This window comes from Cryptomeria japonica, chromosome 2 (genome assembly GCF_030272615.1).
Source record: "Cryptomeria japonica chromosome 2, Sugi_1.0, whole genome shotgun sequence".
Lineage (NCBI taxonomy): Eukaryota > Viridiplantae > Streptophyta > Pinopsida > Cupressales > Cupressaceae > Cryptomeria > Cryptomeria japonica.
Window position 1 is genome coordinate 87,151,422 of NC_081406.1, and position 25,441 is coordinate 87,176,862.

The 25,441-nt window shown below is 36.7% G+C and overlaps 1 protein-coding gene across 2 annotated transcripts in view; it reads left to right on the forward strand.

Annotated features, from left to right (window-relative positions):
• Nucleotides 1-20,787, forward strand: part of LOC131078815 (6,7-dimethyl-8-ribityllumazine synthase, chloroplastic) — a 46,118-nt gene extending 25,331 nt beyond the window's left edge. For both annotated transcript variants that reach the window (XM_058016591.2, XM_058016589.2), the window contains exons 7-8: nucleotides 343-402; nucleotides 20,328-20,787. In XM_058016591.2, the coding sequence (XP_057872574.2) occupies nucleotides 343-402; nucleotides 20,328-20,369 (102 nt within the window). In that variant the 3' untranslated portion in view covers nucleotides 20,370-20,787. The remainder of the gene's footprint in view (nucleotides 1-342; nucleotides 403-20,327) is intronic.
• The last annotated feature ends 4,654 nt before the right edge of the window (nucleotides 20,788-25,441 follow it).

A 25,441-nucleotide genomic window follows, 5' to 3' on the forward strand; every position in this document is an offset into this window, starting at 1 on the left:
GCAACATCAGACCTTCAGCATGCTTAAAGTATTGGTTCTGATAGAGAACTTTGCAAAGCTCTCTGTGCTTCAGTGTTCCCTCAAGGGTGCCACTAGTTGAACAGAACTTTGAATCTGATGTGAAATTTGAATATGCATATATTTCAGGAAAAAATTAGCACTTTTCTGTCTTCAATGTGTAAAATAGTATAATAAATATTATGAATTTTGGAGGCCCTATTGATTTTCTAGTTATTTTCTTCAACAAACTTATCCAATTTTGGGCACTACCATTTGGCTTATGTCTATGGTTGCATTGAGAGGGGAGATTATCAGATTTTTAACTCATTATGGGTTTTGTAGGCCATGGACAGAGCTGGTGGTAAAGTTGGAAACAAAGGCGCTGAAGCTGCTGTAACTGCGGTAAGGTCTAGTGAATTGTTTTGATGTAGATGGAAGTTCAAATTTGTTTTACTCTAAATAGAATTTTTTTTATGTAAAGCATGCTTGTAAAATATAGTTTATTGTCTCTTCAAATTCCTAGCGTATTTATTCATTTGCTTCTATAGTTTTTCTTGAGATCCTCCATAACTTGTTAAATGTTCTAAATGTTGGAACTTTGGTGTGCTATTCATCTATAGGAGAGTTCCTAAGTGAGAAAAATGTTGGGACTAATTATGTAAGAGTTTGTTTGTAGACTATAGATCAATGTTGGAAGCCTCTGTGGTAAAATGTGGTAAGAGTTAGACTTTGTGGTATATTGGAGTATGTGTAGTAGTGCTAAAGTATGTGTTGCATTGTTGGAGTATGTGCAGTAGTGCTGAAGTATGTGCATCATTGTTAAGAGTGTATGGACTGGCAACAAAGGATAGGCAGATTTTTTGGTAGGTGCTTTGGAATATTGCAGTTCATTAACGTGAAGTCTCTGTCTAGCAAGCCATGATTTGGTCTTGATGCTACAGCAGAAGACTGTTTAAGCGTCAGCAGGTGTTTTAGTCAACAACTTATAACTTGGTTATAGTGGGATTGTCTAGACTGATGAGTATGTTGCCTGTTGTGGAGATTCCTTGTGTGAGCGATGTGTGGCAGGTGATGGTGACATTCTACAAATGGTTAGGATGTTGAGTTAGTCAAACTTCCTTGTTTACATCCAGTTTGGGATATGGAATAGACTAGGATGATGCTTCATTGATGCCTAATAATGTGATGATGCTGTGAGTGTGTGGAGGTTGTACACTGCAAGTTTGTAGATTGAGGAAGGTGGAATAAGGAGACATATTGTATTTGGATGTTGCTTTGATAGACTAATACAATTGTTTGCTCTCTTTTGTTGGGTTTTTGTCAAAAGGGTTTTCTAGGTTAAATCTCGTGTCTCATGTGTACTATCAATTGTGCATGATTTCACGTTCTTCCATAATATTTTGCTAATTGAATTGAAACAAGGAAGTTAACTGTAATTTGGATTACACAATCTAAAGTGCTAGGGCAATTAAGCTTCTAGTTTTCTGGATTAATTTCCATCTAAGTTGCTGGTACGAGTATGGGTATGAGGACCTGGTATGTGGGTACGAGCAATTTTTTTGCCCTTGGGTACATCCGTACATGTATATATATACAATTTTTTTAAAGAAATATACAGAATTGTAGAACTAAATACATTTGATAGTATGATACTTCCTCATTGATCAATGCCAAATGCCAATTTTGACATACAATTGATGGCACTTTATCTCAACTCAGTATTACTCTATGTTACTGTTGTGTCATTTTCACACATTGCCCCATTGCAGATGGGGACCCCCATTCTTTGCTTTGCTTAGGTGTTTAGTCGTCTTTTAGTTCAGTCCTAGTTGTTAATCTTTGCTTATGGGAGGAGCTTGGTTGTTAGTCCGGGATTGAGGAGAGTTGCAAAATGTTGTCATGTTGTAGGGTTGTCAAGAAGAAGTCAAGGTGAGCGAAATTTGGGATTTCCTCCTTTCCTCCTTGCGTTCGTTTTTTCCACCCTCTGAGGGTTGATGAAATCAAGAGTTGAGCGATGGAGTTTAGTTGGCAATAAAATTGGAAATTTCCTTCTACATGTCAAATTTCCACTCCTGGTAACTGAGTGCAAAACATGAGGGAAATGAAATCTTCCTAGTGGAGATCGATTTTCCACTCCAAAAGGAAATCTACAAGGCAAAATTTGATGAAAACTAAATCTTCCTCCTAGGTGAGAATTTCAACTCCTTACTTGTGTTAGATGATTTTCCACCCTTGTGTAATTGATAAATTTTAAAGAAAAGATTGAGTGAAGGAGAAATCTTCCTCCTAGAGGTCAATTTTCCACTCTGGATGAAATTTGCTAGTTAATTTGGAACGAGGAAGGTCAAAAAACGTGGAAATCAAAATCTTCCTCGTGCGTGGTTAGTTTCCACTCCTTCCTCCTAGAGGTTGAATTTCCACTCTTCAAGCAAAGATGAGCAGTACAAGTAAAAAATGGAACAAGGAAGGTGGAAAAACATGGAAATCAAAATCTTCCTTTGTGCGTGGTCATTTTCCGCTCTTTCCTCCTACTTGGCGATTGTCCACCATTGCTAAATTGAATGATGAATGGAAGAAGATAAAATTTTAAGGCACAAAAACAAAACCTTCCTAGTAGAGTGCAATTTTCCACTCTCATTTCTAGATCAAGCCTTGAGCAAAATTTAAACAAAGAAATCAAAATCTTCCTCGTGCGTGGTGATTTCCACTCCTTCCACGTGCGTGGTGAATTTCCACTCCAATGTTTGATGAATTTTTTAAAGATGAAATTTTCCTAGTGCACGTGAAATTTCCACACCTTCCTCCTAGGTAGTGATTTTCCACTCCTATTTTTGTGCAGTTTGAAGGTGATTAAAGTTGAACTTGTGCAAAAACCAAAAGCTTCCTCCTTGCTATCAAATTTCCACTCTCCATTTTGTGCGATTTAAAGTGAGTTAAGATTGAATTTGAATAAAGCTAAATCCTCCTTGGTATTGAATTTCCACTCTCCATGTGCAAGCGGTACACATTAATTGATTACAAAAATCGCAAGGGAAAGAGAAAGAATGCCGACTTCATCATTAACCAAGGGATGCAAATTCTATTGGCAAAATAAAAGTTTTTTTAAAGCAAAGTCGGCCTAAGGGAAAGATAGTGAAGGGGTGCGATTCTTGAAGCAAGACATATAAAGTGAATGAAGGTGCTTCATTCCAAATCAAATTCGAACCTGCCTAAACAAATTCGCATCAAGGAGAGAGCATTCCAAATTCGCATCAAAGAAGAAGTATTTTCAAAATCTCAACTAGCATAAGTGGAAATTGGAATACAATACTCAATCGAATCTTGTCAAGCATTGAGAAGCGAAGTTCAAAGTAGAATCGTAATTTTGGGAAGGAGAGGGCTGATCAAAGATCAAAGTACAAATCGCTTCTTGCAAGGGAGAAGCAAATTAATCTACACTTGGAGGGCAATCAGATTCAGAATTATACATTTTCGCACAGCAAAAGTGCATTTCTGGATTTTTGTTGTTGAAAGGGTTTTAAGGGGTCTGTTGTATAATGCAAAATGTCTTTGCTTTTCAGGTTGGATGCATAGGTGAAGCATGAAGAAAGGGCAGCAAACTTGGAGAGGACATCACAAGGTTTGCAAGTGGATAGCAGGGAAAGACTTCACAACATTGAGTGAAGGGTCAAGTGATTCAAGAAGGTTGTTTGGCGTGGAAAAGAGCATTCTAACATTCATTAACATTGCAAGAAAGAGAGCATTATATCATCAAGGATCAAGACTTTAAGGCAAGGAAGGAAGGTTTTCATTTTCCAAATGGATCGAATTCAGGAGGATGAAGACACAACAAAGGACTTCGCCAAGGCAAAGACTCTGAAAAGGCTACACAATGATATCAAGAGTCAAACCATTCAAAGGAGGAGGTCAACAGATACACTTCACCATTTAAACATTGCAAAGGAAAATATTTTACAATCTTGAAATTTCTCTAGAAGTCCAAGAATCATTGATAGTACAACAACGAAGGAATCTCAATGAAGAGAGCCGGGATAAGAAAATTCAGGATGAAAAGCATCACTAGAAAGAAGATTCCTAAGCAAGAGGATGAACTTGCACATGACAATCAAGCATAGGCAAAAGGAAGATCAAGATTGAGCATAACATCACAAAGTCTACATCAAACATCATAAAGGAAAATTCCCAAGTATGGAGATGAAAATGCAAGTGTGATCAAGGCAAAAGATAGTTTCAGAAGAGTTATTCAAAGTTAGACTTGATCACTAAGATGATGCAATTTGGGAATATGATCTATCCCAATCAACATCACAATTGGTCAAAAGGGCTTAGTAATGTTGAATATCAAGAGATATGCCTCAATCACAAATATGTTGTGATTATCTACATGAGGAGTGATGAGGTGGAATCCAGTCATCATCCAGCCAATCAAATTGTGACAAGTCAGCACATCCAAATACATTGAACCTGACTTATCCTACGAAGAAGACAACTACACATGTGACATGTGGCACTACATTGAATATTGTTTAATGTACATAACCTCAATTCCTATTGGTGAGAACTCAAAGATGGACATGTCCCAAATAATGTAATTATTTCATCGGCCAGAAGGAAGTTTGTTGTAACAAACCCTAATTAGGGTTTCATCTTGTGATCCTGGCCATTGATTCGTGAATCGATTTGAGCCGTTGAAATGTAATGAGCTCTCTATATAAGGCTCATTCTCCTCATTTGTAAAGGTTAATAGTGGCTAGTCAATAATTAGATGTTCATAATTAGATATCAGAAATAGAGTATAATAGGACAGGGAAGCTTGTAATTGTTGCCAAGTTATGTTGAAATCAATTCAATACTTTCATTGAAGTTTTGGTGGATGTATTTGTTGTGTTTCTACATTTGCATGGTTTCTTGTTACTTCTCAAAGTTAATTAAAGTTCATTGATTATGGTGGATGCTTATGAATATGTTGTGATGAATCCCTTGGTTCATACTTTTTGTGCTAAGTTCGATTGTGGATAATTATTCAAGTTGCGCCATCATTGGGTATTTGGGTGATGTATTCGCAATATGAAAATTTTCCATTTCCTTAGAACATTGCATCAAGTTTGTGTAGTTGTTGTGATCATAGCTAAGCAAACCTTGGTTTGAGGGAGTTTGTCTATCTAAGTAACATTCATTGTCATCATTGATCTTAGGAGTAGCGTAGTATTTCTCAACCCTTTATCCTTTTGCCCTTTTTTCTCAATTCAATTAGGATTCATGTTCTAGTTGTATTTTATAAACGTAAGTCTCCTTGTGATTCCGGTAAATCACATCAACACATTGAGTTTATCCCACATAAAGTCGCTTGTATGTATTAGGAACCTTGGAGTCACCTCATTTGATCACATAGCTTATCATTCGAGAGGTCTTTGTTCAAGAGAGGATAAGATAATCGGTATTTTATTTTGTGTTGTAGGGTGTCATAAAAAATACATCAACAAAATTGGCACTAGGAGGGCATGATAATGAATGAGCACTTGAATGAATGCATGAACAATTGATGCCGGAGCTTATCAAGTCATATTTTGAAGCAGTCACCAATAGAATTTGCACAAGAAAGGAAGGTGATCGTTGGACTATCAACTGGATTTGCAAAAAAGGGAAGACATTCAATGTTTGTATCATCTGCAGATGGAACCAACATGAGATTTCAAAGCTAAATTCGAGATTTGCTAGATCTCTTTGATGTTGAAAAGCCCAAAAAAAGAAAAAAATAAAAAAAAAGAAGTGAAATTTCAAAAAATCAGAAAATTCAAAAGAAAGATTTCTCAATGGATGGACAATAGTTTCATGATTTGTATGGCAAAGATGATCAACAAATTGATATTCTTCGACTTTGGTGGACGTTGAATTCACAACTACATCCACGAAGTCTGTCCGAATTTGCATCAAGTAATAACTGTAGAATTCATAACATTGGCAAACACAATGAGATGCATTGTTTAACGTTTTTGTCAAGGATGGAATTAGCATTGTAAGGGAAAATTTCCTTTTCAGAGGTACATGAGCCGGTTGTACTCTCAAAAGCAGAAAGGGTTAAGTATTGAGAAGGATTTGTGCGTAGAAGATATTTTGTTCCCTTGTTGGTGCCGGATTCACAACACAACTCATTTAGAATTCACACGTTCATCATGTAGCGAGGCTATCTACCAAGCTAGAGTGTAGTTAATTTTGGAAGAATCATCAAAGATGTACACTAGAAAAGTCGCAAAATGCTCACCTTCAACTAATCAACTTAGCATCAAAAGGAGAAGGTATTACTACAGTATCCAATAGTGAGGATAGCAAAATCGAGCATAACAATTAGCGCAGTACAGTTGAGAGCAAATTTGCATACCTTATATTGAAGAAGGAAGCATCTGTTAAAATTGGGGATGAGAAAGCAATGAAAGATGCTCAAGCTATTAGAGATCAATGTGTTGGATTAGCCCTCAAGGAGGAAAGTCCATTGTAGAAAGAGGTAGTCCTTGATGAATTTTTATTCTTGCTATATAAGGAGATTCTTGAGAATGAATTGCAAGAAATTTCATGCATCCTTAGAGAGAAAGACAATCATATGGATATGTTGAACGAATAGCTACAAGTTATCATAAGTGCGCCCAACTATGAAGAACAATTTGAGGGGGTGCTGAAAGACATCATTACTACAATTCTATTTGAAGGGGCGCTGAAAGATCTCATGGAGGAAGTACAAGAGGAATCATTGTCAAAATTTTTGGAAGACAAACAAGTTGTTGCAAGTAATATGATTCACCATCAATTTTGACCTCTCAAGATATTGCTTAAGGACGAGATACCAACAAAGATTGTATTTGAGGATCAACTAAAGGAAAATTTTAATGATCAACCTATCAAGGAGTCCCTAATTTTTGAAGATATGCTTATGGAGTTTCATAAGGATGCGTGGTTTAATGCAAAGAGATGAACAAGATGTTATTACAGAAGTAGAGGATGTTGAGCTATTCAAAGGGGCGCCTGGTTTATTTCAAAAAGAACAAATGAGAGAGAATCAACAAATCATAAATGCGCGTGGAGTGATGCATCACCAATGGCAACCTCTTGAAGCAGTTGATAATCTTTCTTCTTATGATGTGATGGTGGAGAGCACACAAGACTCGCCATTTGAGCATGAAGCACGCTAGGTTGTCTCTATCCTTGCTCTTAATCCTCGTTTTGAAAATTATGTATATGATTATGGGGGGTTAGGAAAAACAACTTGCATTTGGATTGACCATGGGCTTGATGAATTGCCACAACTTCTTATCTTGCATGAGGTTTTGCTTGAGTATGAGAGATGCATTGTGAGAGCCTGCTTCTTGGAGTATAGGGACGAATTTGCCCGACTCTGAACAATTCCTTTTGCCATGCCCCTGCTGCACAATTTGAGAAATCATGTCAAGTCGTGTATATATGTCGCTCTTTTGAGTCGTTCTAGGAGTCTTGTATATAGTTTAGTATAGTCTTAGGATAGGTTTTCTTTTTTGTGTGCCTTTAGTTTAGTTGTTTTTGAGCCAAGGTATTGATTTGCCTTGGGTCATTTGACTCAAGATTATCAAGTGGCTCAAGTAGTCTAGTTTGGTTTTGTTTGCTTTAGCTTAGTTTGTTCTAGCTTAGCTTGCTTTGAGTTTTAGTTTGCTTTAGTTTAGGCATCCTAAGTGGGAGCCTTTGTTTGTGACAAAGGTGTTTGTGTTGTTTTCTCATGCACTGGCACATTTTGGATCTTATGTCTGGTCCATTTCCTAGATAACTATTTATGAAATTCCTTAGAATCTGATGTCATTCTTCTCCAGTTTTATCACTTGGTTAGTGTTTGTACTTGACTCAAAAGGGAATCACTTATTGTGTCTAGATACTGAAATCTTTCGATTACTATATTTTACACATTTAATGAATTGTTTTAAGTCATTGTGGTTTCTTAGGTAAAGTCGTGGCTAGTGAAAAATCTTAAATCCTGTTGCAGCGCCATTGCAATGCTCAAACCCATGTGGGTTTCATTTGCTTACGAGCCAATGCATGGAAAATATGTGGAAAAAAAGCAATACCAACAGAAAAAAAGAAAAAATCAAGAAGAATAAAAATTGAAATGAAAATGAAATATCAAAATACTTGGCTTTGGGAGTGCGGACATCTCTACAACTACCAAATGAAAATTTACCGGAAGCAGAGCAATCTTTGTGAGATTACAACGATAACCTCGTCGGGGCTATAGACGCTCATTGGCAGCGAGGCTCTATCTAGGATGCTTTTGGAATTTGGATAACTCACGTAGTTAATCACAATAAATTCTACGGGTTACAATGGTCTTATGAGTGGGAATGAATACATTTGCACACACCTAGGTAATCAAAAACTAAGTGCCTTGATCCAGTTTGGGATTCTTCTTCCTTTTTGAGTATGTTTCCTAATCACTTGATAGGTTGGGTTGAATTTTTTGGAGGTTCTAAGTGTGGATTGAGTTTTTATCTTTGAAATGTTTAGGAACATTTATTTGAGGTGACGCTAGATGTTGTGACGTTTCCACACATCGCCCCATTGTAGATGGGGACCCCCATTTTATGCTTTGCTTAGGTGTGTAGTTGTCTTTTAGTTTGGTCCTAGTCATTAATCTTTGCTTATGGGAGGAGGTTGATTGTTGGCCTGGGATTGAGGAGAGTTGCAAAATGTTGTTATGTTGTAGGGTTGTCAGGAAGAAGTCAAGGTGAGCGAAATTTGAGATTTCCTCATAAAAAACACATCAATAGTTACCTCGAGTTTTTCGGGATGGGGATGACATGGAATGGGGGTACGTGTTTTCAGGATGGTGATTTTTTTTGCCAATTTTGGGGACTGCTAGGGGACAACAAATGGGGTGACTATATAAAGTATAGGGAAAATTTATAGAACCCATGGATAGATGCATGCATATGAAAACATTATAGAACCCCAAGTTTTAACATACAACATTTGTGTTCAAAATTCATTGTCAATACTCAATATGCATTCATAATTCAGATTTCATTGTCAATATGCATGTCATATTAAAAACATAACATAAAAAATGCCCAAAGGCTACACTTCTGCCATATAGTTTCATTTTCAATTACAATATGAAAATATAAATAAACAAAGTACATTGCTGCCCCTAATTTGCATTTCCTAACACTTCATCAAAATCAGAGTCCTCCTTTGAGTCTTTGCCATTGTCATGGTTCAGGTCCATCTCATCCGACAAAATCCCAACCAATTTGCTCAGTGTCTCCTCCTCATCTACCTGGGCCACGTCTTCAAGATCAACATCCCATCGTAAAGCTGGAGTTTGCCAATACTCTAGAGCTAAGCTGTAGGGTTCGCCCCCCTCGACCCCTGGTATTGGTTCGGTTCGGTCCTGGTCCAGTTCGCCTGTGGTCCGGATAGGGTCCGTGATTCACAGGCCTTGTTTGGACCAGGTAGAACCCAGGTCAAACCCGGGGGTCTGATGGCCCAAAAATTTGTGTTTTTTTTGCAAAATTTAATTTTTTTTGAAATCCACCACATAAAAAATTAAAATATAACCCTAAAAGTGAGTATAAAACATTAACTTGGCTCATTTCACACAAGAAACATGACTAAAGGCAAGGGGAAACGAAGATGTGGGATATAGAGCCAAAGCATACTGATTTGGATGCTTTCACTTCTCAGCTTGTTGCATTTGATGACTCAGATAGCGAGCAAACTTATAGTGCAAGTGGCATTGGCATTGGTTCATCTAATGTCAATGTCAATGATGAGCAGGATGAGGAGGAGGAGAATGAGGATGATTAATTAGAGAATCCATTTGATGATTAAACTTTAAATTGTTGAAAGTTGAAACAATGATACTTGAATATTTTGTCATTTTGATATTAAACTTGATGTATATGATGCTGTTATGGTATGATCATGATGCTACGATTACAAGTTTATCTTGGTTTTGTATGATGCTTTTCAAAATTTTTCTGTACCGGCGTACTGGTTCTTTGAACCCAAATTGGTGCCCAAACCCGAATTGGCAACTTAGCTCTAGAGTATGACGACCGTGAAGTCGAAGAGCACCACTAGCTTCTTTGCTTGTCTAGAGATAAGTCTATTCCTCCTGATGGAGTGGATAAAGCCATATGTGGACCAATTCCTCTTAGAAAGACTGTCCTCTTCAACCAAGACCAAGAGCACGGGTCCATTTGGCCTTCCAGCCCACGAACATGGCAAGATCTCTAGTCCATCCATCTCGGGCTGACATACTTGATATGAAGAATGACAAGTCCTATAGCTCTTGTGAACTCGGAAGGCTGGCTGTCCTTCCTCTTTGCAAGACACTTCCTTAAATTCAAAATTGATTGCTTAAGGAATTAGCTATATCATTGCTAACAAAATACCTCTTGATAAATTAATAGATTTATCTTCAAATGGTTGCCAAGAATTATATTTCTGAATATTATTATTTGCTGCAATTAGTTTCTATTCCAAATTGAATACTTTCATTCCTTGATGGATGATCTGATTTTCATTTATTATTCCATGAATTTCTGATCTGCTCATTTGATTTCTGTTCCCAATAAATGTCTTTCATTGATTGATGGATTCCTTTGCCAAATGATTTCTTCTCCCCTTTATATCTTTAAAGTTGGATGGGGAGTCACATCTTTTTCATAAGGTCCAATGCCCTTACAAGAGTTGCACCACTTCAAGACTGAGCGCTGGCCTTTGACTAACCCCAGTTGGCCCTCTTTCAAATAATTATTTTTTCCCTAATACTAGTTGGGCTTCGCTTCATTTATCTGCTACCACCTAGGTTTAATTGCTATTTATTTCGGTGAAGGCTACGATTCAGGTGGGGGTGTGACTTCCTTGGACAATGATGAGATTAGTATTTTTTTTAAAAATTTTTTGCTAACATTATTGGTGATGCCTCGTGGTTGATTGACTTAGGTGTATCATTTCTATGACTCCTCATAATGAGTGTTATTCTAAGTGCAAAAGATTTAGTTGATGACAGGTTTTCCTTGGTGATAATAACTCTCTCAGAATAGGTGGCCAGGGAAAGGTAAATTTGTCATTCATTGATGGAAAAGTGAAGACACTCTTGGATGTTTTGCATATTCTAGGTCTAGAAAGAAATCTTGTTTCTATTTATAAGATTATTGATTTTGGAATGCATGTTACTTTTGATGAGAAGGGTAAGTAGGTTGGCTATGGAAAATTTGGTGATGGTTAAATCAGGTATCAACTTTTGTGCAATTCAGCCAATGTAATTGGAATTGAATCAAGTATGTTGTGATGCCATTGATTGGGTTTTGTAGGTGAAGAATGCTTGAAATCATGGGAAGTAAATATATGGTGAAAGGATTTTTAGATTGTTTTATTGGTTTTGACTTTTGTGAAAATTGTGTGTTTGGAAAGCGAAATGGGGTGAAATTTGCGTTAGGAAGCAGTATAGCAAGTGAGATTTTGGAAGTGATTCACATTAGTGTTTTCAGTTATGTGGATATGTACTCCATTGGTAAGTCTTAGTTAAGAAAACCTGGGTATATTTTCTATGGGGGAAGTTTCAGGTTTTTTAAACTTTAAGAGTTTAAAGCACTTGTCGAGAATCAAATAGGTAAGAAAGTAACACTCACAAGGTAATATGATAGTGGAGAGTTTTTCTCTAAAGAATTTGAAGGATTTTGCAAACACATTGGAATTTGTGAAGTAGAGAATGCCATTGTAAATACTACAATAAAATGGGTAGCTAAAAAGATGAACACAATCTTGATGGATTGAGCCAAAAGCCTATTGAGTAGTGTAGAGCTACAAAAAAAGTTTTGGGCTGAAGTGGCAAGTATTGTTTTTTATTTGATAAGCAAGTATTATTTTTTACTTGAGGATAAGACACCATAAAGATGTAAACATGTAAGAAGCCTATTGTTACACATTTGAGAGAATTTAGTTATGAGGCGTTGTTCATGTATCTGAGGAAAAACAATGTAAATTGGATTTTGAAGTTGAAAAATGTAATTTCGTAGGTTATGTTGAAATTGCAAAAGGGTGTAAGTTTTGGAGATGTTTTCAAGGAATTTAGAGTTTTATTTAGGGATGAACAAGCGAAGGAAAAGAGAGCAACGAGATGCATTTTGAAACAACTAGAGTTGGAAGATGCATCTGCAAATGAACAAATTTGTAGACATAATAGTGAGGATGGAGAGGAAGAATGCCAAGATGGAAGGTTAGAGGGAAATTTTGAAGGAAGAATTGAATTATGATGAGGTAGGTTTTCTAACACCAATGAGAAGGTATACAAGGCAACGAAAATCACCTGATAGACATAGTTCACTAAATTTCCATTGTGTTAATATTTTTACTTGTATTGTTGGTGAATCAAATTGTGTGAAGGAAGCTCTAACTTTGAAGGAAAGAAAGTCTCGAAAGAAGGCCATGAAAGAGGAGATATTGGCCTTGGCAAAATGTAAGGCTTGGGACTTGATTAAGGAAGTCCGTTGGCTGCAAATCAGTGTTTTATGTAATGTCCCTATCGAAAATTTTCAAACTTGCAAATTCTTCAACTTTTAGTGCACATGCATTTTGTCAAGCAGTTGGTGGAAAATTGGAATTCACTGATCAAGAACCACTGCAACTATTTGAATTATTAAAGAATGCACAATTGCAGAAATTATTTCTGATTCACATCAAACTGGTTGAAACCCTATAGAATCTGATATAAAATTCAAAATTACCTTAAATGCTGTCCAAACTACTCAAGAACTCTTTGTGACCCCTCCTAACTTCCCACATCTCCTTTATTTTCCTCTTCTCTTGCCACACAAGGTGGTGGCCAACAAGAATAGAACCTAGGGTAGATAACAATATTTTCAAGAAAATGCTCTTTCCTTCATGTCTTATTCACTGCTTCAAGCTAAAACATTAAACTCAAATTCGGAAATATTTATCAACCATGCAACACAAAATCTCAAATATTTGATACATTGGTGAATCTTGTATGAATCCACTCAATCAGCTAGGTGGGTTTCCATGCACAAAATTGATTGCCAAAAGGGTTTTTGTCCATCTACTAAAGAAAACGAATAGAGTTAAATCTTTTAGAAAAGAGAATTCGATAATGATCAATGGATGATTAACCTTTTACCCAAGTCCTACTTAAATAACTTTTTTGTTGCTTTTTAAAAAAAAGCACTTTTTGTTTAGTTAGTTTTTCTGAAAAAGCATTTTTTCCTCATTTTTGCCCAAGTGTCTTGAAATTCCCCGTTTAATTCAATTTTACATTTGGGCCCAAAAATAAGTCTCTTTTATGTCTCCATATATAGCCCCTTTTAAAATAATTAAATATAAGTTGGAACAACAAAATATTTAATTATTCATTAGTTTGATATTACAATATTACATTAATACCCTCCTTTAATGGACAATCTGCTAACTACACAAAGTTTATACCTAAATTTTTCAAATTTGTTAGGACTCAAGGACTTGGTAAAAATGTCTATAGTTTGATCCTCAGTTGGACAATTTTACAACATCATCGATCCATCTTCTACAAGTTGTTGTATGAAAGGACAATGAAGCACCCATTGATTGTCACAAAACAAGTGTGAAGGCCCTGATTGAGACTTGTGTATGTCTGAAAGCATTCTCCAAAGTCATATTGTCTCACATGCTACTTTGGATGTTTTGCGATACTTTGCTTTGGTCAAGGAAAGAGCTATTGCCTATTGCTTTTTATCGGTCAATGTGACTGCACCCGCAACCATGCTGTAAACAAATCCAAAAGTGGATTTTCTTGTCATCAACAAAACTTGCCCAATATGAATTTGTGAACCTATCCAACCTAGGATCTTTTCTTCTACTGTACAAAATGCGAAAGTTAAGTGTCCCTTACACGTATCTTAGCACCTTCTTCATTGCAATCCAATCTTTTGCTTTAGGTGTTATTATGAATCTGGAAATGTAACTCACGACATAGCTCACATCAGGTCTAGTGGGTGTAAGATAGATAAGTCTATCCACTAGTTGCTTGAATGACTTGTTGATTACTTTTGAGTTTGTTTTGGTTGAAAGCTTCTGCCCTTTCACTATAGGTATAGACCTCATCTTGAACTTGTTGAGCAAAAGATCCTGTTTGGCAAACCTCTACACTTGGACAATAATGTAGGAGGCTGCCTAAATTTGTCATGTCAAAAGCTGTGGTCAAATTACATTTGATTTGTTCAATAAAATGAACCTCATTGCCTGTAATGATGATATCATCTATGTAAGTGACCAGTAGATTAATATCATTGTTGACACTTTTATAGAATCCCTGTTTTTAGATTGAGAAATAAATATACCACCACATGATTGCCAAACCTCTACACCTAGGCAATAATGTAGGAGGCCCAAATTTGTTATGTCAAAAGCTGTAGTCAAATTACATTTGATTTGTTGAATAAAATGTAAAAATCCTTACTGGGGACTGACGATACTGTAATGTTTATGACCAGATTGTGCAGAGTGATACTATTTAATACTGTAATGTTTATGACCAGATTGTGCAGAGAGATACTATTTAATTTAATCAGTGATCTTTGAAACGCCTATGGATTTCATTAGTATAACCAGTGTAGGCAATTTAACCTTCTTGCTCCACATCACATGGATTGGACTACCATTTTATACATTCAATATTCAACATTGCGTAGATAGAACAAATAATACATTAAATAACTGTTGATTTAAGCAATGCTGGGTGCACCTGTTAATCTGCAGTATTGTTGATACCAGTTTTGCCATGGTGATCTTCCTGAAATGTCACCGCAGACTCATTGATTAGCTGCATAACAGTCTTCTGCTCCGGACTTGATTCCGCTGATTGCTAATCTTACGCAGAATGGGCTATACCCGATATCGGGCCTCCGCATATGTTGCCAATGACGCCTCCCTTGCAATTGGACTATCATCACCTAGTCTCGGCATAAACTTGCATTGTCGGGGGCTTATGCTGTTGTAACCATTCTTCGGTGTTTGCCAGCCGACTCCCGTCTCCCCTCTACGGATTACACAACTTCCTCCTAATGGTCTGCCAATGAAAAACGACCATATCCGTTGCGTGGTAGTGATGCACGTGACTTTCAGAGTCTTCAGACGCTCACGCTGAATGGAATGTAGACTGCATGAGAGACTTTACCCGCATTCACCATTATTGTCTTTTCATCCCTTTGACTGGTGTGAGGAACACACACACGTCTCTGCAATCTTCAAAGATCCATGCTAAAGTTTAACTTCTCGGATCAATGCCTGGTTCAATATTTTTGGTTCCAATAGGCCAGTACGGGGCTGACGAAAGGAATTCAATTTTCTAGTGTTGATATCACTTAGATGATCAATTTTCATCTTCAAGTATGATGCTTATCAAAGAAATCTCCTCCCCTCTCAACTCGGATGCCCATCCTTTTATTTTCACCAGTTGGTTCAAAAATCCCGTAATGGTTAGGATTATTTACGGTGATTAACAAAAATACAAATAATGCCTTTTCATCATAATATATGTAAATATTAATTTTTATATAAATGAATGGGAGATTTATATAAAAGAATTAATATTTTTATACATACGTCTATCATTTATTTTTTATTAGGGGACATGACATAAAATGAGCCTCACTACCTATAATAATCATATCATCTACTATTCTACGTAAATGATTAATAGAATGATATCATTATTGATGCTTTCAACATACAAATACTCGTTAATCTTTATGTAACATGCCTTGGGTGCGTGCTATAGGCCATAAAGAGCTTTTGTTAGTATGCATACTTGATGCTCCTTGTTTGAAAATTGAAAACCTTGAGGCTGAGTCATGTACACCTCTTCCTCGAAGTCACCATTGAGGAAGGCATCTTAACGTCCATTTCATGGATTGTCCAACCAAATTTTACCACCATGGCTAGAACTAGGTGGATGCTCCTCATGTTTTTTCTAGGGGCAATGGTCTCCTCATAGTCAATACCTTCTCTATACGAGAACCCATTAGCCACCAACCATGCTTTGTACTTGTCTAGTGTACCATCAACTTTGTACTTGTTAAGTGTACCATCAGCGTTGTACTTGACTTTATAAACCCATTTGTAGCTAATGGGTTTATTCCTAGGTGCAAGATCTAAAAGAACCTATCTTATTTTTCATTAGGCTTTGATGTTTGGTTTCCATGGCCTTTTCTCATTTTCCGTTTTCTTCCTCCAATGCTTGAGGTTCATAAACTTCTTGAATGTTAACCATAAGCGCAAAGTTAAGTACGTTTTTTCTCTAGATTATCTCCCTTTCATCATTTCATCATCCTGAACATCACTAACAAGTTTTCCCACCACTTTGGTCTCTTTTAAGAAACCTCTCTTTTCAAATTAACATTGCCATCATGACTTGGGTTGCTTGGTGCTACATCATCTGGATGTTGATCTAGGTTATATTGAAGAAAATCCTTTGGTAGCGGTACTTGCCTGGGGCATTCCACATGCTTAGAATGAGATTCATGATCGGAATCATCCCCCACTTGTCGGTGGAGCTAGTGGAAGTCGAACACCTAAATCCCAAACTTGATCTCAAAAGAGAGCTGAAATGTCTCAATTTTTTCATCGATCACAACATCCTTGCTGAATGTCAAGTGGTTAGTCTCAATATCAACCAGCCTGTAGACTTTATGAGTGTCACTATATCTTGTAAGCATCAACTTCTAACTTTTTGAGTCCAGTTTGCTTCTTTTTGTATTTGGAATATAGACATATACAATAGAATAAAAAACCTTTAGATGACTCACCTTTAGTTTCCTCCCAGAACCAGCTTCCTCTGGCTCCTTCAACTTCATTGCATGTGTTGGAGATCTATTGAGAAGATAAAATGTAGCGTATACTGCCTCAGCCCAAAACTTCTTGGGAACACTTTTGTTCTCCAACATATATCAGGCCATCTCTGTAATAGTATGGCTCCTCCTCTCAACTACTCCATTTTGCTGTGGAGTATAGGGTGTTGTGAATTGACACTTGGTACCATGTTTAGCACAAAAGTTGTTGAATTTTTTGAACAAAATTCATCTCCATTATCAGACCTAAGAGTGATCATTGAACAACCAAACTCTTTCTACTAATGCTTTGAACTTTTGGAATTCCTTAAACACTTCAGATTTTGTTTTTAGGAAGAACACCCCCATTCCTACTAAAATAATCTTCAAACAAGAGAAACTGGACTAGCTGAAGGACCCTCGATGCTCTGCAAGCCTGTCCTTTTGAAAAATGAGTTCTATGTTTCTTCTTTGCTTGGACAGCTCTGCAAACATTGTGTATCTACTGCAAGATTTAAGGGAAGGCTTCTACCATATTCTCTCCAGCCAATTAAGGGAGATCGATTATTTCCTTTGATGCAACTTTGTGGGGGACATAATTACTATGAGTGATTAATATCACAGAAACTCATTATTATATGCAGCGATCTCATGATTGAGATCAATGAGGTTGTGAAGAGTTTAAAGAGCAATCGGAATGGTTAATGGTTACAGCCAAACTAATTAATATGCAGTAATTAAAAACATGTTTCAGAGCATTGATTCGATATTGAAAATATATTATACGACAATAAGCTTTTAACGAGTATTGATGATTAAACATTCACAAAGGCACAAGTTGTCTTTAGATCATGATGTTTTTGAAGATAATTAAAAGTCTTTTAAGACAGCGATTTACTAAGGTTAATTTGTTAGTAATAAACAACAAAAGTAATTATCATGAAGTCAGCAATTCAAAAAGGAAAGGGTGTGATTGAAAACAAAGATATTAATTTTACTTGAAAGGGAATGTTTATGGGAAGACATGTCTCTTCAATCCAAAGAGTAAAACTCTTGGAAGTAAAGGCCTACATATGAAGATTAGAAATGGAGAAGTGGTGTGTAGTATGGTGTGAGTGTGTGAAATAAAAGATATATCAGATCTGCACATTCAGATCTGTACAGGAAAGCAAGTAATGATTTATTTTTGAAAGAAAGGGCAGAAATATGAAGTGTGATTCAGATTCATATTGAAGAATATATGCAGCCCATGTATAAAGGCAGATATATATGAAGAACATATGTGATGTGTAAGAGCAAGTTTTGAAGAAAGATAGTGAGATATTTATGATCGTCTTGTGAAAGAAGATTATGCATAATTGTAATCATACTTGTGAGAAGAGTTGAAGGTAGAATAAATCATATTCAAAGAGATCTTTTGAGATAGCAATTTAAGTTATCCATCATTCGTTGAAGAAGCAATATATTAAAGGTGGAACTGTAATTTGGAAGTTGGTGCGTAGCAGTGGGGGTTGGTGCCTACAAATTGTGGGGATGGGTATCTCCAGTGGGTTGGTGCTCACAAATTCAGAAGTGGGAGTTGGTGCTCACAAACAAACTTAGGGGTTGGTGCCTCTAGTAGGTTGGTGCCTACAAATTGTGGGGATGGGTATCTCCAGTGGGTTGGTGCTCACAAATTCAGAAGTGGGAGTTGGTGCTCACAAACAAACTTAGGGGTTGGTGCATCTAGTAGGTTGGTGCCTACAAACATTGTAAAAGAACAATTATATTAAAACATTAATTTGTCGTGGTTTTCTCCCTTTAGGGTTTCCACGTAAAACATTGTGTTATTGTGTTCTTATGTGCATTTACTAAGTATTACTATTGTGAAAGTTTAATTTGGTAAAGATAGTTGTTATACTGATTCACCCCTCCCTCTCAGTATAATAGTGTGCTCTCCATGAAGACCTTGCTAACCAAGTGGGAAATCCGTCCGTACAACAACATCAGACAAAGGAGAGGAAGAAGGATTTCCTAGAAATGAACTAACTAAAATATCTGAAGATAATATATGTTGCATCAAAGAGATACTCATTTCAAAAGAACCAAGAATTGAAGGAAGTGAGTCAAAGACCTTATGAAGGGAGTATAGATTCTATCCTAAAGACAACCAAAGTGCAAGAACACTGAAGAAGGACAAGTAAAGGACTCATTCGTTGGATAGCAAGTGGTCAAGAGGATAAAGTTTATTGGGTAAGTGTGTTCCAAACAACACTACGAGGCATAGTGATAGATCGGTTTACAGAAGTTGATGCACAATGCACAGCCTCATGTGATGCATTGAAGAAAGCATTTGAGGCAGAATTTAAACTGCTGCGAGATGACAATGAGATTTTAGTAGAAATTTGCAACCCTAAACAAGAAAAACATGATAATGTAAGAGCCTATAGTTGTAGGCTGAAAGAACTGTTGCTGAAATTGGAATCAGTTGGGAGATGGATTGAAGAAAAGATGGTTGATTGAAGAATAGATTCCCACACTGCAGAAGAAAATGAAAGTTGTGCCTCCATCCTCCTATGCCGATGTGTATAATCAAGTGATGGACATAGAGTGTGAAGGCAAGACATCCTCTCGAGAGAAGGGGAAGATGGAAGATGATGACACCATAGAAGACAGCAGTGACAACAAAACAAAGATGGCCTGAGCCTTGCAGAGGGATGTGATGAGGATGATGAAGGAACTCAAAGCCAATAGAAATTACTAAAGAGAATAAAGAATTATGGTGTACCAAATGAAGGTCAGACTAATGCAAACTGTCCAAAAAAGTTGTTTTGCAATATCTGCCAAGTGATGCGATATTCCATCAAAGGAATATTGATACAACCTCGAGACAAGAAGCACACAAGTGCTCTTTCACATAGGCAATAAGTTGCTTAGTTGATTAAGATTGTGTTTAAATTTAATGAAATTGATAGTAAAAAAATTAAAATTTAGTGGTAACCAAAGGGTGGTTATTACAGTATGGTACCTTGAAAGGAAAGATTGCATCCTTTGTTTATGCAAGAAAGCTCCATTTATCACAATCAAGAAGATTGAAAAAATTTCATGTTTTGTAAGGGATTACAAAATAAGAAACTGGATTTCCTTGAGAGTTGAGAATGACAAATGCCTTTAGTTACTTCATCATTCTTAGCAGCTATAAAGCAAGATTTTTGTTAAGTATTTGTTTTTTTAATCTAAAGAATAAACTTAATCATAGTTATGTACTGAACCAAACAAATCATTCGATTGCAATCAAGTTTATTGTCTCAAAACATTGATTTCATTCTTCATGTTCTGTTCTCTTTTTTGTGAATTCACTTTATGGAAGTCTTCTAGGTTCGTTAATTGCAAAAATATAATAAGATACATTTAGAAGTTCTTACAGACTCATCTTTGCAGCTTCTAGCATATCTTTTTGTAATATCAAGCAGTATTTAATCTTCACTTGAATTGTGTTTCATGCAGATTGAGATGGCTTCATTATTCCAACATCATCTGAGATTTTGAAATCTACAGGATTATTGTTACAGGGAATATGGTTGTTGCACCATCCATTAAATAATTGAATGATGACTTTCTAGGTCAGTGTAACTACAAGAGATTTTATGGCTTTTTCACAAGCTCGTGAGTGATCTTCACTGCTCTTTGGGTTGAATCTCTACTCAAACATCCACCCCCTAGCTCCCCTCCTAATATGATGTACCAAATCTGGCTGTTAACGTTTAATTTTGCGAGTATGGAAATCAGATGGAACACTAATACAGTTAGAAATATATAAAATGTTTATGCAACACCTCGGATGCACCTTTAATTGTATTAATTAATAAATTGAACATTAAAAAAATTGTTATATTTTGATTTTTAATTTATTAATAATTATGATCAAAAGTGCATCCTAGGTGCTGCATAGATATACATTCAAAGATGTTTGTAGCAGATGAAAATGATAACTTTCAAGTTAGTGGTAAAGAACAAATGGCAGTCAGTTAAACAAGTGACATCAACAAAATTAGCGCATGTCATGACCCAAATCCTTTTTCTTTAAATAATAGCTTTCAACCAAATGATTCATCTTTGAATAAAAACCTCAACATAAACCAAAGGTATATAGCTACGTAAAAGCTTTTAGCATCAATCTTTTGGGTTATGGTTAGATATTAGGATGTAGGAAAGATAGATTGGAGACATGATATTAAAAAGTGGAAGGGGAAATCAAAGCATACAAAATGTGATAAATACAAGAAGGAAATTTAAATTACAAATAATGTGATAAATACAATAAGGAAATTTAAATTACAAATAATTAAAAAAAAAGATGAATCAATTAATAGCTAAAAATAATAGGAGGAAATGTTTAATTATTAAATTAAGAAAATATTAAAAATAAAATTGTTGGATCAGAAATTATAAGTATGAGAGACCAAAAAAATTATGATATTAATTATGTTAAAAAAGTAATAAAAATATGAAATTAATGATACAAACAATAACAAAGAAAATACATATATGAATATTTAGAGAAAAACATTAGATCATACAATAGAGGTAGTAAAATTTTCTTATACTATAAAACTAAGAAAATTTAAATTACTATAAAACTAAGAAAATATTAGAAAATGAAGCTGATATGTATTATTTCAATGAATAGAAATGTTAAACAAAAAGACAAAAATGTTTTAAGAAAGCAAATGTAAAACTAGAAATTTATAGTGCTTGAAAATTAAAGTACGTCTATATTATTTCTAATCATATATTTTAAATATTTTTATTATTAAGAAATATTTAAAATATATAAAGATTATATTTTTTATATTATATATTCTTGTTATTTTTCATTTGTGATATATTTAAAGTTATTTTGGATGGACATAAAATACTTGAAAACAAAAGGGAATCATATAGGACCACCAAACATAAAGCCTACGAAGGTAAGGTAGGTCTATAGAAGCACAATCAAGAAAGGACACGTAGCAAAAAACAAAAGATTAGTATTTGGTGCGAAAGATGGGTAGGTAGGGGAAAGCCAAAGATAGTGAAAGTGAAGAGAATTAGCGACAAAGAGAGGGGACCGAAAAGAAGCTCAATGTGAGCCCTAGGGTGAGACAAAAGGAAGAGTGGGAAATAGAGACGAGAAATACGGTTTCTAAGGGAATACAACATTAGTTGCGAAAAGAAAATTAACTCCATTTATTGCCACAATTGAGGTTGTTGGCTTGGTTGTCAATTTTTATTACTGCTTTGAGTTTTCACTTGAAAACAATTCATTTTTGATGATGACATTCTTGTCAAACAAGTGTGGTGCTTAGTGGTGGTGTAGTGTTCAACAAGGGTTCGTTTTTTAACGTGCTCATCTCTAATCTCTATTATTGATGATTTTCTTCTTAAGTCTAATGCTAATAAAATGAATAGTATCACCATTATATAGTGACTTGCAAGAGCATACAATCTTATAGACACCAAAGCCTACACAACCTTTAAGATCTTTAGATGATAGGATGAGGTTTCCAATAGTTGAGTGAAGTTTAGGGGCACATTTTAGGCCTTTCTAATGAAGAATCTTGGATATCATATTGGAATGCAGGGGAGGGTGAAAACATAGGACAAGTATTTTTTATAAGGGAATGTAACAATTATTCCAAACCAACAACACCTCAAACGAGCTCGACTAAAGAGTGGGGAGAAACACTCAATACATGACACAAAGGAGTTTGAGGGGGGGAGACTTACCTTTCCGTTGACGACAAACCACAGTCAAGGCAATACTATTATTAGGAAAATCCAAAGAAGGACCAAGCGAGGAGATCCCTTAGATTTTCTGTCCACAACTGGAGCAAACTATTGGTGCAAAACAACATCAGGAACAAACTCATTAGGAGCAAACCATTGCTACAGATAAGGAGCAACAAGAGGAGAAGCCTCAAGGCCAGAGGAGGCAACACTAGTAGAAACTAGGGGGCCAACAAAGGCCTAAACTGTAGTAAGATGCACAACCACATCCCGAGAGGAGTCATCATCCGCATGTGAAGAGTCATCAGAATCAAAATTAGAAGCCTTGACAGTCAAATGATCAGTAGTAGCGTAGCAACACCTTTATGGCATGAGAGAGAACAATCCAAAGCTAAGTGACTTGTTGAGAAGCAATTCCAACAGGGAAAGGGGAGGCCCTCATAATCCACGATTGAGTTCATGGCCTATTCCTAACCATAAGAACCACATTCCCAGGGAGAGGCATATAGATGTCAATGTCGATTAAAATACGAGCAAAGGTAGAATGACCCATGGAGGAGGTGGAATCATTAACCTTCAAGAATCGACTGATAGAGTTACCAATGGCCTTGTAACAAGAATGCTCTTAGAAATGAAGGGGAAAATTGGGAAGGCAAATCCATATCAGATGCTAATTGAGTGGTTTGGTAAGAGGGTTAAAAGAAGCTGTCCAGGGTTTGACCAAGAGAGAGTTAACCCCCCAAGCCCACAACTTGCCCAACACCAGGTCACAATCATTAGAAGAAGCAAATGAAGCAATGAAAAAACCTTTAGCACAAGGGTAAAGCTCAATGCTACTAGCAATCGAAGGCTTCCAAGGATCACTCACCCAACGATGGAGGTCAAGGAGAGAAGGCTAGAACCCAACAAATCTACACATCAACCCACAATGTTGGTAGAAATCAATATTTTTAACATCTTGGCCACAAACCACAACAAATGAGGTTTTGGCATAGGGAAGGGGTGAGATTTCCCCATGCGAGGACGAGCAGTTGTAGATCTAACAATACGGGCAAAGCTCTGCCCACTAGCAATAGAGAAAGGTCCAAGAGGGATCTTGGTACCCGTTGTATCCCTGACAAGACCATCACTATAGGATGGCCTAGCATGACCACCATATGAAGCAACAAGAACAACATCACCACCCACCAAAATGGACTCAAGTCTAGGCCCAACCCCACTCAAAAGGGACACCCTGAGTATAGCAGGTCTCAAACCAAGCAAGGAAGCCACTGTAGGAGCGAACATAGCAATTGCAGGTGGAGTAATAAACACTATGGGAGTTGCAGTGCCAATTGATGCCACAAGAGTTGTAGGGGTCGTAGAAGTGGAAAAAGCCATTTAAAAAAAGACCTGTATATACTCCTCTTCTGATTGTTGATAAAACTCCAAAGCAAAATGTAATGTTGAAAATTGCATACCCTTACAATTTCATCTATATTTTGTATCTTCTTTGGTGTCGATTCCTTTAAATTTTGTGTAGGCTCATTTGAGATCTTGCATCAATCCTTTTCCTTTTCAAGGTACTTAAACTTTCTTTATAGCAATAACCTTTTTATGTCATTTTTGTGTTAATCGTATATTTTTCTCATTTTCCACCATGTTTTATTTAGCATAAATTGTCTAGACATGAGCATTTAGTGTGAATGTGCGCGCATAATGCTAGCATCCTATGATAATTTATTGTTCAAAGTTTATTTCCAAGTGTTTTCCAGTCGTTGAAAGAAAGTTAAGGTAGTAAAACAACTTCCAACACTTACAGGTTTAGGTTTGACCGATACATAAGCTGATTTGGCATAGCAATGGGAATGACTCAATGCTTAGCCCGTGCCTTTGAATGGTCAAGGAATTGATGGTTCACTCTCTTTTGGGGGTCATAGGAAATCGCAAGGCATGTGAAATGCTTACATCGGTGCATTTGAATAATGCCTTAAAATCTTTTTTATCTCCATTGTAAGATTGGTGGGGCCCAAGCATGTTGCACAATAGTGAAGGGGAGTAAAGATAATGAGGTAGAAGGGTGCCATGGGAAGAAGGGAATGGTAGGGAGAAGCCGCGGAAGTAGGATGGAAGAGAAGTGGGGGTAAGAGGGTAGGGATGTGTGGTAGGATAAGTGATACGATGGGGTCATAGGGGTAAAAGGATAAGATAAGGATGAGGTGATAAGGAAGGTGCTAGGAGATGGGGAGTTATAAGGGATAAGGGATGCCGTGGCAAGGAGGGGTGTAGGCTAGGATAGGATCAGGGTAGGAGGTAGCAAAGGAGTTGAAGGTGGGTCAGGATAGGATAAGGTTATGGAGGGTGGGTTAGGATAGGATAAGGGAAATAAGGGGGTAAGGAATATGAGATGCGGATTTGAGAATGTAGGAAATGGTAGTTGGGAGGTATAAGGGATGGAAGAAAGGTAGGAAGTAGGGGGATGGAAGGAGGGAAGTTGAGGGGGTAAAGGTGAGAAGATGGAAGGAAGGGTGTAGGGAGTAGAAGTTAGAAAGTGGGAGGATGAAAATGGTAGGAGATGATAAAGGAAGAAGGATGAAGGATATGAAGGGGTAAGGGATGGAAGATAGAGGATGAAAGGAGGATGGGTGGAAGGTGAAGGAAAAAGGATGAAGGGATAGAGAGGTAGTGGAAGAAGATGGGAGTGAAAGGTGAAGTGGAAAGGTAGGAAGTAGAAGGTAGGGAGTAAGGATGGAAAGGGGGAAAAGGAGAAGGATGGGTGGAATAGGGATGGAAGTAAGGAAGTGAGGGTGAATGGAAGGAAGGAAGGTGAAGAAGAAATGGAAGGGGTGAAATGAGGGGAGATGGAAGCATGT